Source organism: Camelus ferus, chromosome 2 (assembly GCF_009834535.1).
Source record: "Camelus ferus isolate YT-003-E chromosome 2, BCGSAC_Cfer_1.0, whole genome shotgun sequence".
In the NCBI taxonomy this organism is placed as follows: Eukaryota; Metazoa; Chordata; class Mammalia; order Artiodactyla; family Camelidae; genus Camelus; species Camelus ferus.
This window is the reverse complement of record NC_045697.1, coordinates 30,048,439-30,062,696: the sequence shown is the minus strand read 5'-3', so window position 1 is coordinate 30,062,696 and position 14,258 is coordinate 30,048,439. Positions and strand designations below refer to the sequence as shown.

Genomic DNA, 14,258 nt, shown 5'->3' with positions numbered 1-14,258 from the left:
AATCCCCTTGTTACTGAAGAGGCACAGTACACTCACGGAAACCCCAGCCTTTATCAGTCTCTTCTCTCTTCCTGTCTTTACGTCACCATGATTCCTGGGTGTGCTGAATACTCTTAAAGTATCTCCTCACTTGTCTCCCCTTGCTCTTTTGGATACTCTAAAAGATGGTACAGAGGTTCCTCAAAAAGTCAAAAATAGAGCTACTGTGTGATCTAGCAATCCCACTTCTGGGTATATATCCAAAAGAGTGGAAACCAGGGTCCCAGAGAGATCTTAGCACTCCCGTTTTATTGCATTGTTATTCATAATAGCCAAGATGTGGAAACAACCTCAGTGTCTGTCAAGGGATGAGTGGATAAGGGTAAGGTGGCCTATACATAGAGTGGAATATTATTCGTCCTTAAAAAGAAGTAAATTCTGTAAGATGTGACAACATGGATGAACCTTGAGGACGTTAATCTAAGTGAAATAAGCCAGTCACAGCAAGAAAAATGCTGCATGATTCAGCTTTTACACGAAGTAGCTAAAACACTCAAATACACAGAATCCAAGGCGGAATGGTGGCTGCCAGGGGCTGAGGGAGGCATAAAGTTTCAGGTAAGCAGGAGGAATAAACACTAAAGACTCGGTGTACAACACTGTATCTGTAATACTACACTGTACAGTTAAAGGCTTGTTCAGAGTGTAGCTCTCAGGCCAGGTGTTCTTACCACAATATTTTTTTTAATGAAAAAATAAGTGGCAAAGGATATGAGGGAATTTGTAGAAGAAGAAACCGGAGTAGCCATTCCATATGACATGATATTCAAAAGTGTTAGTAATTATGGAAAAATCAATTTCTTAAAATGGGATTTTAAAAATCAAGGGGATTGGCGATTTTTGAAAATAACAAGAAAACAAGAAAAAATACATCATAAAGATGATGGCATCTTGGGTCAGTTTTAAAGACGTCACGGATGTGATAAAAATGAAGGTGTGTGTATCAAGGATATTAAGATTAAATTTTTTTGTAAATTCATACATTTGTCTATATCACTTATCACTTGCTTCCATTGTGCCTTAAATTTGAAAATAGAAGCAGGAAAAGTCTGAAAAATTTTGATAAGAGAATATACTTCACTTTTGTATTCCTAGCATCTTTGCTCTCTGATACAATAGATGCTTAAATGATGTAGAAAAAGCAAATGTCTGACAAGGTCTCTGAACCCAAATTGAAAGAATATTTGGATGTATTTCTGTTTTTAAGATTCTATGATATTACTCCTCATTATTTCAGAAACTCAGAGTGAGGTTTACAACACAAGCACAATTTTATGTTTGAGCTTTCTGGAAGCACATACATGTTTAAGACCGACATGCCTATCTGTGGGATACCACAGACAGGAAGAAGTATATCCTTGGGTTTTTTTTTTTTTAATCAATACAAAACTACTCTAAGATTAAATCCATATAAGTCAGAGCTGGAACTTTCAGTGAAGACCGAGACCACAGCAATAACCACACAGGGAGTTGTACAGAGAAACGGAAGACCTTCCGTCAGATGTGTGGGAGGCAGCTGTGGGGCTGTGGTCAGAACATCTGAATCTGGCCACCAGGTCAGTGGTAACCAGCTCTGAGACTGCCAAGTAACTTACTTTCACCAGTCCTCAGTTTACTGTGCTTGAAAATGGGTATGTCACCCACATTTCAGGATTAAATGGAACAGAAAGGGGTACAGGAATTTCAGTTGTCAAACTGTTATAAATTCCAGTTTGCCAAATAAATTTTGGTCTCACTTTTATTTGTTAGGATCTTTGTGGTTATTATGTGAGAAAAAATAATCAGCTTCCCAAAACACTACACAGAACTGCAGAACTATAGTTCTCTGTGACTTTGATTGCTGAAGGTCTCCATCTCACACGTAATATGAGGCCACCAGGACTGTATACTAGTGCCTTTGTTACAATTAAGAGAAGTAATTACTCCATTCTTTGTTTTTGAATCAACATGCTTTAGAAAATGAGTCAAATAAACCTAATCTTACTTACTAGTCCCTTGGGACAGAGAAAGTAAGTGGATTTTTGTAAGCCAGCCACTCTTTCTAAAGAGAGTGCTCCCCATTCCAAAGGAACTCTTTTCAAGTGACGTGTAAAGTAAGATAAGAGCCATTTAGGAGTAGTGTGAAAATTAACAAGCCACAAACAATTGAAAAATAAGATGTTATTGCTAGGTAAATCCTGCAGCCCGCAAATGACCGACCACACAAACTGACTAGGACAAAGTCTACTCAAGCAGCACGAAGCTCACTCATCATCTCCATTCACAATAAACAAATACTCAATGGAGACAGGCCCGAAGGCAAAGACTATTAGCTATGCCTCTTTGCTCCAAGTAGGAAATAATGATGCAACGGGTAAAGCAGGAAGTGGGAGAACAAGATGGAAACTCCATCACATCAGACAGATTCCAAACCCCCAGACATGCACGAAGCCAGCCAGGCCAGCCCTTGGCCTGCAGAGCTAACCTGGCAAAGCGCTGTGCTGCTGGCATGACCTTGATTCCAGCTTGCTCTAGCCTTCTGCGCTTTTGGATTTCAGCAGCATCTTTTTCTTCAGACTTGGGAGCTGGTGCTGCCACAGCACCCTCGGGAGGAGGCTGCTCCTTACCACTGCCATTGGGAGATTCTGACCCACCTTCAGGAGGCTTCCCACCAGGGTCCATCTGGCCGACAGGGTCCTCTTCACAAGGAGACCCCACTTCACTTGCCTCTTCCTCTATTGTTTCAGGATAGCTAGTGAGTTGGACAACATAAGGGACCAAACTAACAGACTGGGCTGGGGAGCAGATCACATGTCATCTCCTGCTCATCCTGATATTACTTCCACTTAAAAAAATAAAGGGGGTCATAGAATGCAATACGGTCCTGGTGACAGGAAGAAAATGAAATGCACCCGTGTGTTGATTAACACAAGGCATCATTATCTCGACACTGACTAAGAGCTCTGGCAGAAAGGTAGGATCCATGTTTTGTTCAAGAATTATAGCTTTTAATAAAATGTTTACTCCATGGAAAACCATAGATATACAGGTGGACTCCAAGGAATAACCATACAATGATCAGGGTGGTTTTGCTAACAGGATTAGAGCAGACTCTAAGTTTCTTTTATTGGACTATAAGTTTCTTGAAGGCAGGGACTCTATCTTATTTACCTTTGGGTCCCCAAAGCCTAAAAGCACCCAGCACATAGTAGATGATCAATAAATACATACTTGATGAATAAATATGAAAACATAATCGGAGATTAGAGAGAAATTCTGCTTGTTTCTCTGAAGAGTTGAGAAGTCCAATATGTCTTCCATTTTATTATGACTGTTTTGACATGTGACTCTTAAGCATGTTCACGCATCCATTCCACAATGCTTGAGCTTAAATCTTGATAAGCTTGCATCTAGATGAAAAGGTCTTACTGCATCTAATCTAACAAGAGTGGGAGTCCAACAGTCTCCCGAGAAGGACGTGGATGACAGATCTGTTCTCAGTGTCCTGTCAATAGAGCTGGTTTCAAAAATCTGCTCATTAAACAAGTATTTGTTGAATACCTACTGTGTGCCAGGCACTGTTCTCAGTGCCTTCACGAAGCTTATATCCTATCATGACAATCTCTCTCCTAAGATCCATCCTGCCCATCTCCATCTGTAACCTCACACCAAAGTTCTAAATGGCTATTTGAGCTCATTCGTGCTCCTGTAGCACCAGCCATGATGGCAGCGGCGCAGCCCAGGCCTTACCTGAAGGGCCTCTCCCCTCCCAGGGGGGAGGTGGCAGTGCTCCAGCTCTTCCGATATTCCTCTCGCTCTGCTTTCTTCTTCCTCAGCGGCGCGGGGACGTAGGCTGTCTGGTTGCTTTTGTTGGGGAGGTACTGGTTGAAAGGCACTGCGGACTTCGGCTCACCGTGGGAAGTCCGCCTCGCAGACATGTCATCCTTCTTCACATCTGGCAGCTTCCGATGTGGCAAGTCAGGTTCAGAGTCGCTTCCTCTCCCTGGGAAGAGAGAGGATGGGTGCTGAGAAAGTGTGCTGGGCTAGCCATCAAGTTCCAGATGGCAAGTCTGCAGTGTTGGGGATGTGGTTAAATCTGTGGGTTCCGGGGATTATTGCCTTAAATTATTCACTTAATAAATCTAAAGTCTCAGGCTAAATTAGTCTATTCTGGGAAAAACTCTCAATTCTAATCAGGAAAAAAAAAAAAGTCAAATTAAAAAAAAAAAAAAGTAAGCCTGGTTGTAGCCAAGGGTTACAATTAGCAACACAGCTGCAATAGAACTACACACCCCATTCAGATCCTGCAACTCTCAAAAGGAAAAACGTGAACCTACCAGTGGAGTGTTTACTCGGCACCTGTCGCTGCATGTCTTACACCGTGCTAGATAGTCTGACACATAAGAATTCTAAAGGATTTGTAATCCTTTGTCTTTGAGATACTTTTAACAGACTCATGAAACACCTGGAGAATATTAGTTATAATCAAGAAGCACAGACACAGAAGAACTACAGGAATTTAGAAAAATGATCAATACGGATTACACCAAGGGCTTGCCTTCCAGGGAGTGGCTTCACTTATAATAAATGCATATTCGGGGGAGGCTATAGCTCAGTATTAGAGGCTGTGCTTAGCATGCACGAGGTACTGGGTTCAACCCCCAGTGCCCCTGTTGAAAAACAAACAAATAAATAAACCTAATTACGCCCCCCACAAAAAACTTAATTAAAAATAAATAAATAAACACATATTCCTCTACATCGGAGCCCTTCCTGGTAGTCAGAGCTGGAGGCAATCTTTTTTGCCTGTGAACACTATGGCCCGATGATCTAGTTTTTCTTTCTGGTACATTATGCTTTCTACCTTGTATTTTGAGAACAGGGGCTTTACATCTTCCATGGTACTTATCACAGTGTCTCTGCCCACAGTGGGCATCCTCAAATGAGCTGATGAATCACTGAATTCGTTTGGCTTACAGAGTGTTTTAGACAATGCAAAGGAATTCAGTGTTGCCAACATCAGTCTTTTGTTGGGCAATAGCCCCACTACTTATACTGCATCCTTGTTTCCTGAATCTCATCTCATCAGATTGCTAACATCCATTAGAGCGAAGCTGTCATGAAAACACATACTACCATTACAGGCAGCCGCCATTTGAATGCTGGTTGAAAGCTCTTAATCAATGAGAGCATTATGAATAGGTTATTCAACTCGGTTGACAGCAAATACAAAATGACCTATTTACATTTGTGAAAAGAACCTTAAACCGAGTCAAGACATGTGGTCGCTTAGCAGGGTGCGTAGTGCAGGGGGGTTAAGTCAGACACACTTGATTTTGAGTTCTGCCTCTCACCAGCTATGCTACTTTGACATTTGTCACCTGGCCACTCCAAGCCCCAGTTTCCCAACCTATAAAAGTGAGGATAATAATATCACCTACTTCGCAGGGCTGTTGGGAGGATGAGATACATGTAGAGCTATTGGTGGAGTACTTGGCCCAGAGTAATTGCCTAACAAGCGCTGACTAGTTCTGGTATCTGATCTGTCACTCATGAGTTGTGGGCGCCCAGGTTTGTCTCTAATACACTTGCCTGTCCTTTTCTGCAAAAATAGGAATGAAATGACTTGCCCTGGAGATTAAATGATTTGATGGCTTTAAAAAGACTGTAAAAGTTAAAAGCATTGACCATAAACAAGTTGTTCATTGTTGCAGATGAAATATTCAGTTTATGAATTATTCATGCCACTCGCTTTCAACCCTCCTTCTGAAGTTTTGACCATTTCATTGCTCATTGGTTTTTGATTCATAACTTAGCTCCCTTCCCACCCCAAGCCTTTTATCAGGTACATCTGTCTTGGTGTCATAATAAAATATTTAGAGCCCCCATGTGTATTGCCTTATAAACAACCTTACCTTGACAAGAGCTTGGATTTGTTTTCTGTTTGATATTATCCCCATTTTACAGAGATGGAAACAGAGGTTCAGAGAAGCCAAAAGAGCCCCTCCTCCACGGTTGGTAAGTAACAGCTCAAGACTCCAATTTCTCCAGACTCCAGGCCAACATTTCCCTGTGACACACTTCTCTTGAAAAATGTCCTTTGCTTAAAGCATCCTGACCAGTGGAAGGACTGCACTTTACTGAATAAATGAATGCAAGAAAATGATTCTTCAATCAACCATGAAGGCTGAGTCGTGGATTAGAGTTGTCTCAGTTCCCTTGGTTCTAAAAATCCTATAATCTATGAAATTTATCTGTGTATAATATCCAAAAATATATTATCCATAATATATTGTGTGAGAGTCTCAAAATAGGTTGTTTAACACACAAACTGATCACCTTTTTTCCCCCCAATTACTCTTAGTGAATGTCTTCAACAGACACTTCAAGAAAAGTTACATTTGCAGATGCCCTGAGGCAGAGTGGCTCAGCTACAAGAGGAGCAGCCCGCTGGACTTAGAGACCAGGGTCTAATTTCAGCTCCAGCTTCTACTAGCTGTGTAATTGCTGTGAAATTTAAGTCCTGTGTACCTCCAGGTCCTCACTGGAAACGAGGAGATGATAATACAGCTCATAAGTTGTCAAGGGGATTAAAGTAGCTGGCATAAAGCACCCAAGTAGTGGCTGGTGCAATCCGCTTTCCAAAAGTGTTGGAACGCTTCTTATCTCAGGCCAAGAATTTGAAGGATTTTGACTTCCTCCTGAAAACATGAAAACGTACTAGGGTGGCTTCTCCATCTATGCCCAACATTGCACATGGTGATAAAGACACCCTTTTATCAAAGTCTGACCCCTCCTTTCCCCAGGGCTACGTGTCTCTCCCTTCCAGCAGTAGGGGTCTTTCTTTTTAACGTATCTTGGCCACATACACCGCCATCCTTTGCTTTTCCACCTTCCTCTAGCACTTTAATTTCTCTCATTTCTTATTTCTCTCCCTTATCTCATCATTTATATAAAAGATAAGAATACTCATTTAACAAAATGCATTATGTTCATAACATACATTCTTAATTTTGAAAGTACCTGAGTGGAAGGTTTTTGTACCTCCTCTTCAGTGAAGCCCATTAGTGGCGTCAGGAGGAACGCCAGTGAAGGTGAAGGAGGAACGGGGCACCTATCTAGCAAGACAGACTGGTTGAATGGACCCTGGGACTCACAGCCTCCCTACCAGATGGCTCTCATGTCAACGCACAGAGTCACGGCACTCCCTGATGTGACTCTCGGTTGTCCCTATTGAATGGGTGAGTGGGCCTCCATAAAAATAAAATGAAAACTCTCCATACTGACCCAATAATAGAACTGGAAAATTTCATGGTGAGACTTTCCCTAATTGATTGTGAATCCTAGAAAATAAATTTTCAATAATTAAAAAAAAAAGTTCTTCTAAATTTGGAAGTGTTTACTAGGACTAGCAATCTTCTTGATTATCATCTCTTAAAAATATACCATAAACTAACGAAATATAACATCTATTTGGATAAAATTATCTCACTTTTTTCTAAGGCAGATTTTTAAAAAAGTGTTGTTTTTCTTTAAAACCTCATTACATCTTGATTAGTTTACCAAAACATAAGCCTGAAGGTATCAGGCTGATTGGGGCAAACTCTGTGTTTCATGGATGGTGTTCTGTGAAGCTCAATTTCATGTTTTACTTTACACGGAAAAAAACGGTTATGAAAAGACTCTTAACTTATCATCTTAACTGCAGTGAAATTGTGCCTCAGCACATATTAGTACAATATTAGTAACGACCACCTCAAATGCCTTCAAGATGTGGCTCATTATAAACTCTGAACCCCTCAAAGCTAGTGACAGAATAAATAAAGGATCTATATTACTGGTTATTAAAAACTAGGATGAGACAATAATAATTTTTAAAAACAATCAAAATAACATAGATGAAGCAGTTTGGTTAAGATATGTTTTATAACAGTAAATCTCCCTTTCAGTTATGTTAAAGCTCAGTTAGATCATGCAGTTGGTATTGAAACTTCTAATACTGTGGGTGGTACTCAAGACGTCGTGTAAAATTTTAGAAATGTTTTTCAAGCAGTTCACAATGCACCATAGAATTCTTTAGGAGTCACATACTATGTTGCCCTGAGGCTAATCTATTTGTTGGAAAGTTTAAGTACCAAACAAAAGCATTAGTTCAGTCATTGTAGAATTTGAAAAATCTACTAGCCAAACAGAAAGAAGTGTGGGTAAATGAGCCTTAAGGGCATAAGTTTTGGACTCACTTTTTTGAGACTAACATTGTTACATTACTTACTGACTGAACTTGGGCACTTAACAATGTTAGGATGATTACTGAACATCTTCAAGATTCATCCGTAAAATATTCATCTGTAAAATATGGATAAGAAGTGTTTCACAGCCCTGTGAGAGGTCTAAGTAAGATACTGAGCATCTCATCCTCTGTGCTGAGGATTAAATGAGATACCAGGGGTCGAGTACTTAACTCAGGACCAGGGCACATTAAATACCCAAGTATTTTGGTAACATAGCATTTTATAGCTGAAAGGGATCTTTTAGCTATAAAAGATAATTTTCATCTCAGACAGACGGCTTAAAGTGTCTAGAAATATTAGCTTCGGTCAAGCAATACATTAAAAAGAAATAGAAACAAATAAAAAAGTTCCCCACCAGGCTTAGCCTCTTTCTGCAAGTTGATACACACAGAGCCAAACCACTGTCCTTTCTTAAAGCACAAAGGTGCAAGATAAGTAAAGTAAACAGCTTCTGGAAAATCTGCACTAAATTTACATCAGGTTGCATGACTATACATTTTTGTAAAGGCAAATGACCATTCCTTTCAGGTGAGATAAAATCCATGGGATTTAAATTAAATCCAGCCACAGAAAAACAGGCAGTCTGGGTTGTGTTCTAAACATTAGTGGCCACCTGCATCGCTCTGGCCAGTGGTCAGGGATCATAAGCATCGAACAGATTGCCCAAACCGTGCCAATTAAAGTTTCACAATCCCAAGCTTCAGAGCTTTCATAAGTGTGTGCAGGGTGTTTCCAGTTTGCTGGAAGTTGATCTATTTTCACTTATACAGTGTGATACTCACTCAAACATTTCCCTTCCTCATACCTGGAGCACATAAACCTTCAGCACACTCTATGAGCTAATGGTCTGCACAGCGTCTGGATTCACTGAGACCAACGGAGGAATGATGTAACACATTTTCCAACAGAAGATACGCTCACTGAGGCAAGGTTCAAACAAACTGCTGGCAAAGCCAACCAAAACTCTGAGGATCACGAAAAACAACATTAAGAGATTTTTTTTCTACCAGTTTAGAGTTCCCAGGTTCCACCAAGGTGGGTATGAAGTCCGCCCTCCCAGTGCCAATCTCTCGGCCGGTGACAAGGCAGCTCTTGTTAACATTTAATTCTAAGATGTGCAGTTCATTAAGGCTCAAACCTACCATCACTGCTTCCCCTGAGGACTACATCTGGAGAAGGTGTCTGCCGGGAACGGGAGCCAAAGGAATCCAGGCTGTCGAAGGAGTCATCTCTGCCGTGTCGAGGGGGAGAGAGGGAGTCGCTGCGCTCGGAATCCCAGCAGTCGATGTAGCCACTGTCTCGAATACTACGTTTAGGACTCTCAATGTCATCAGTCTCCTGTTTGAAAAGAAAACGAAAGGATTACGGACATTACAGCAGCAGACATAGAGCTTAAATATCAGGAAAATCCATCTCCAGTGGTCTCCAAAAAAATCCTGCATAGAGAATCAGTATGGAGAGGCTACGGCAACCAGTTACCAAACTGGTTATCATCTACAAGCCAACATTTCATTCTTCAACCCTTCCCTGCTGCAACTTTCTCCATCAGAAAATCACACATATTTAAAAAAAAAAAAATCCCCAAGCATCTTGTACTCCACAATGTTAAACAAAAATCTAAGGAAGTAAGGATAAAAGATCATCAAGCTTGGATTCACAAGAATACAATGACAGATGAAAACAAAAGTGAGAAACTAAAACCTTAACCTTGACCCGTCTTTCGGAATCCATAACTGCATGTCTGTTCTGGGACCCAGCCCCTAGCTCAGCCGCACAACTGCTTCTGTTTATGCTGTCTGGCTAATGCACACAGCACTCGTTTTTGCAGCAGAATCAGTTCCGTAAAATCCTGGAGCAGCATGCTTCCATCTCCTGCTACCTTGAAGGGAAATTCCTGCTCTGAAAGGGAGCTGTCTTTCTGGGGCAAAAAGTGAAAGGGGAAAAAAAAAAAAGCAATGAAAAATATGCAAAATGCTTTTCCTGATGCCTCAGAAGAATCCAGGCATGCTCTCGCTCTCGGCCAGCTCTTGGCGCTGGGGGAGCTGAAAGCACTTGTGGCTGACCCACATGTTCAGAGCAGTGAGAACAATGGCGGTCTTTGACAGCCTGTGATTATAAATTCTTTCCAGCGCAAGCAGCACATACTAAAACACTGAAACTCCAGCAGAAGAAAGGTCAGTCAAAGCCATCCTCACCCTCGTATTATAATAAAAGCCTTGTTCCCGCCAGTGTCTTAGCATTAATTACAAGAGTCCAAGCTGACGAAAACAGAAATAACTCCAGTCACTCAAAGATAAACCTCAATTTAATCTCTCCCAGACTGTTGCTTAAAATCTGGGCTGTGAATGACATCCACAGAGACTGGAATGTCCCACTGCAGATTTGCTGGGATGCTCAGGCAGGTCCCTCCACACTCCCAGTAGAAAGGAAAAATCAACAAATAGTTTTGGGTTAGCAATTTTGGAAACTGTCTAAACTGACTAATATGCCCACTGGAGCCAGTGCCTTTGTAGGAAGTACCCCTGCCGGCTGTTTCTATCAATTAACCAGATCCTCTGACACACTTCCCAGCGCGGCGACCCTTGTGGGGACAGAGTGGCTGTAACTCACGAGGCACATGCAGGTTTTGCGTCAGGAGAAGGGAGAGCGGGGAATGGCAGGGCTGAGAGGGGCACCCTGCAGCTGCTACACCGAGGACCTGGTTAGTGCCCCTGAAGAATAGGTTGTCAGATGGCCTGGGTGAATACAGCTGACATGACCCTCCAGAGGAAGGCAGAAATTCCAGTTATGGAAATTAAGGTAGTTTACTTGTAGGTCAAAAGTTAACCAGGACTTGTACAAAAGTCAGGCTTGACTAGCAGGAAAAGGGAGAACTCATGACTAACTGAAAAGTATACATCTAAATTGGATATGGTTTTGTATTTAATTTCTTTGGAAATGCAAGTAATCATCTTGGATTATTTACCCACTGAGAACAAGCCAAATGGCTAATGTTATTGAACACTGAGGATATGTCTGCGGCTATGCTTTGTTGCTTTTCGTATGCTCTATTATTTAATCCTCACAACCCCCTCCCCAGTGATGTGGTTAGCATTGTCCCCATTTTATAGAAGAAAAAAGTAAAAATCAGAGAGATTGAGTAACTTGACTGAGGTCACACAGTAATCAGCAAAGCTGTGATTCCAACACAAGACTCTGTCTCTGAATACTGAATGGTAAAACCCGACAACGTTTGATAGCTTTGGTGTAGTTATAGCTGTCACCATCAGCATCACCTTTCCCAACTGCCTCCTTACTCCACAGAAGATGCTAACCTGGACAAGGTCCCTTCACTAAACACTGTTATGCCTAGATCACCACCTAGATCATGTTGCAAAAGAGGCAGTTTAGAGTAGGTTATGGTCTGGGAAGATGGACAGAGAGTTTAAATCCTGGCTCCACCTTATCAGCTGTCTGATCTTGGGCAAGTTATTTTACCTTGCCCTATCTCAGTTTTCTCACCTGTAAAATAGAGCTAAAAATATTTATCTCATAGGGTTGCTGAAAGGGTTAAATGTATTACTACATGGAAACCACTCAGAAAAACTCCTGACACATAAACGTTCAAAAAATGTTAGGATTTTTTTTTTATCACTACTATGTATTCATTTGACATGTAAATGTCAATATATAAATCAGACCAAATTTATAAATGCACTTGAGGACATAATCTTATCTACACGCTGGTACTCCTCCATCTCCTTCTCCACTTGTATCCATAACTAGATGCCAGGGGCCCAGTTTCCCATCAGGGAGGACAATCACTCAGGAAGCTGGGCCACTGGTCACATCTAGAAATGACATAGTTTAACCAGCTGCTTGGTGCAGCATTGCAACACTGGATTTTCAAGAAAATAATATCAGGAAAGCATCCCCAAACACCCAAACGTCTCCCCGATGCTACCGGACAAACCACAGGAGAACGGAACGGAAAAAAGAGAAAGTCAACATGCTTCTTGGACCTTCAGCTGCTTTCTCACAGCCAGTTATGGGAAAGAAAAACAGAAAGGCCGCTCTGTTCCTGACTTCGTAGAAAGCCCAGAATAAACCCTTGGATCAAGTGAGAGCTGGAAGCCGAGTGGCAGGGCCAGTTTGACAAATGAAAGCCAGGCCACTTCTGGTCTTCCTTGGCCAAGCTGGTCCCTGAGAAACCTCAAGGGGCTGGCTCTTCAGCTGGAGACAAAGATGTGGACATCAGCGGGATGAACGATTTTATTGGATTCCGTCAAGTCACCTAAAGGTAAGCTCTTGGGGGAGAGTAGGAGATATAAGCCCACACACAGGCCAGCACAGCCTAAATGCTCCTTTCTAGGGGTCTGTTACGTCGTCTGCACTTTCCGTCTAGAAGCCCAGCAGCAGCGTCCTGTCTTCCACAGAGAGCACTCCCGGGAGAGGGGATAAGACCCAAACCTGTCCACTGTGCTAGCTAGCTGCTGGTTGTTCTAGTAAAAGTGTGTTAATGAATGGGGTGAGAACTACCAGCTTCCACAATATTTTTGGATTATTTCACTCATCTGTCCTCTTCTTACCCTCCTTTGTCAGAGATAATGAGAACCAGCTAGGGTTGGTGGATGACTTACGGTATCTGAGAAACTCCAGATGCCTCTGTTTTACCACTCACCATTTTCTGCTTCTTTTGTGATTTATAAGGTGGCTAAACTCTATTCTGGAGAGTTTTAGGTTCTACTTTTCCAGCCGGAGGACCTGTCTCCACCCACCACACTCTGGGGTGGGAAGCTATTCATTCCACTGAGCATCTTCTATGTGCTAAGCCCTGTCTCGGTGAGGGGGACACAATGTTAAGCAAATTCAACAAATACCCTGTCCTCGTGGGCCTTATGCTCTAGCTAGGAAGATGAAAAACAAACAGAAAAACTGATTAATGAATACAAAATTGAATGGTCAGTACCCTGAAAGGTAAAGCAGGTTAAGGGAAGAGAAGTTGATCATCGTTGCTGTTCTAGGACGAAGTCTTGTATTTGTTTGTCCATCACGTTCTCCCCTTTTTACCCCCTTGTTCTGGTAACTAACAGCTCTCACCTTCTGAAACAGTGGCTTAGGCCAATCACGGTATCCCTTATCCCGGGTCACACTGACTGGTTCAGGAACAGGACCTGCTCTGGGCCAGAGTGCACTCTAGGGATTTTACAGCGGGGGCCAGGGAGAAGAATTTCTTTGCTCCGGGGCAAGGAGCTAGAAGCAGGTAATCCCCGGAGTGCTGTTGGCCATGGCCGCTACTATGAGGGAATGTTTACCTATTGGAGGAGGGGATGAATTCAAGGAGAGACAGGAAGAGATGAGAGAAAGAAAGAGAGAGAAAGGAAGAATCTAGCATACTGGCTTTCTGGTTCTGGACCCTGAGATCTCCAGGGCCACCCCAGTCTCCGTGGTTCTCCTTCAGTTTCACTGGTCCTGTGGTAGTTCCCCTTGGTTCAGCTTAAGTGCCCCTCCTTTGGGAGACTTTCTCTGACATATTCAGGCCCAGGAAAAGGCCATGTCACTATGCTTTCAGAGACCTTTTTTTGTATACAGCGATAGCAGACTACTATGAATACCTACTGTGTGTCAGACGCTGTTGTCAAGGGCTCTACATGTGTTACTTGCACTACAGAACTTAACAAGTGCTACCATAGTTAATCATTTTTATGCACATTTCTCCCACTAGGAAAAAAATGAATATAAAAAATTTCTGGCTAGGCTCCTTTGTGAAAGAAAAACTTTTAATTTCAAATTTATTTCGGTCTGTGTATGTGCAGAAGAGATTGCAGCTGTCCCTCAGTATCTGCTCTCCCTTTCTTCTCCAGCGAAAATACTCACAGTTTTTAGACGAAATAAAGCCTCCTTTTCCCACACCTTTCCTAGCAGCTGGGTACAGATCGGTGACCAAGTTCAGGTCAGTGGGATGTGAGC

General features: G+C 42.1%; 1 protein-coding gene across 21 annotated transcripts in view; it reads right to left on the bottom strand.

The window, feature by feature from the left end:
• The window catches only part of LIMCH1 (LIM and calponin homology domains 1), a 307,050-nt gene that overhangs the window by 69,696 nt on the left and 223,096 nt on the right, over window positions 1–14,258 (bottom strand). For 10 of the 21 annotated variants that reach the window (XM_032496570.1, XM_032496606.1, XM_032496578.1 and 7 more), the window contains exons 7-9: window positions 9,452–9,647; window positions 3,769–4,021; window positions 2,504–2,770 (exon numbers count right to left, since the gene is read on the bottom strand). In XM_032496570.1, the coding sequence (XP_032352461.1) occupies window positions 2,504–2,770; window positions 3,769–4,021; window positions 9,452–9,647 (716 nt within the window). Of the gene's footprint in view, window positions 1–2,503; window positions 2,771–3,768; window positions 4,022–9,451; window positions 9,648–10,016; window positions 10,285–14,258 lie in introns of those variants that run through there. The other 11 variants (XM_032496654.1, XM_032496663.1, XM_032496669.1 and 8 more) reach the window with 3 other exon arrangements.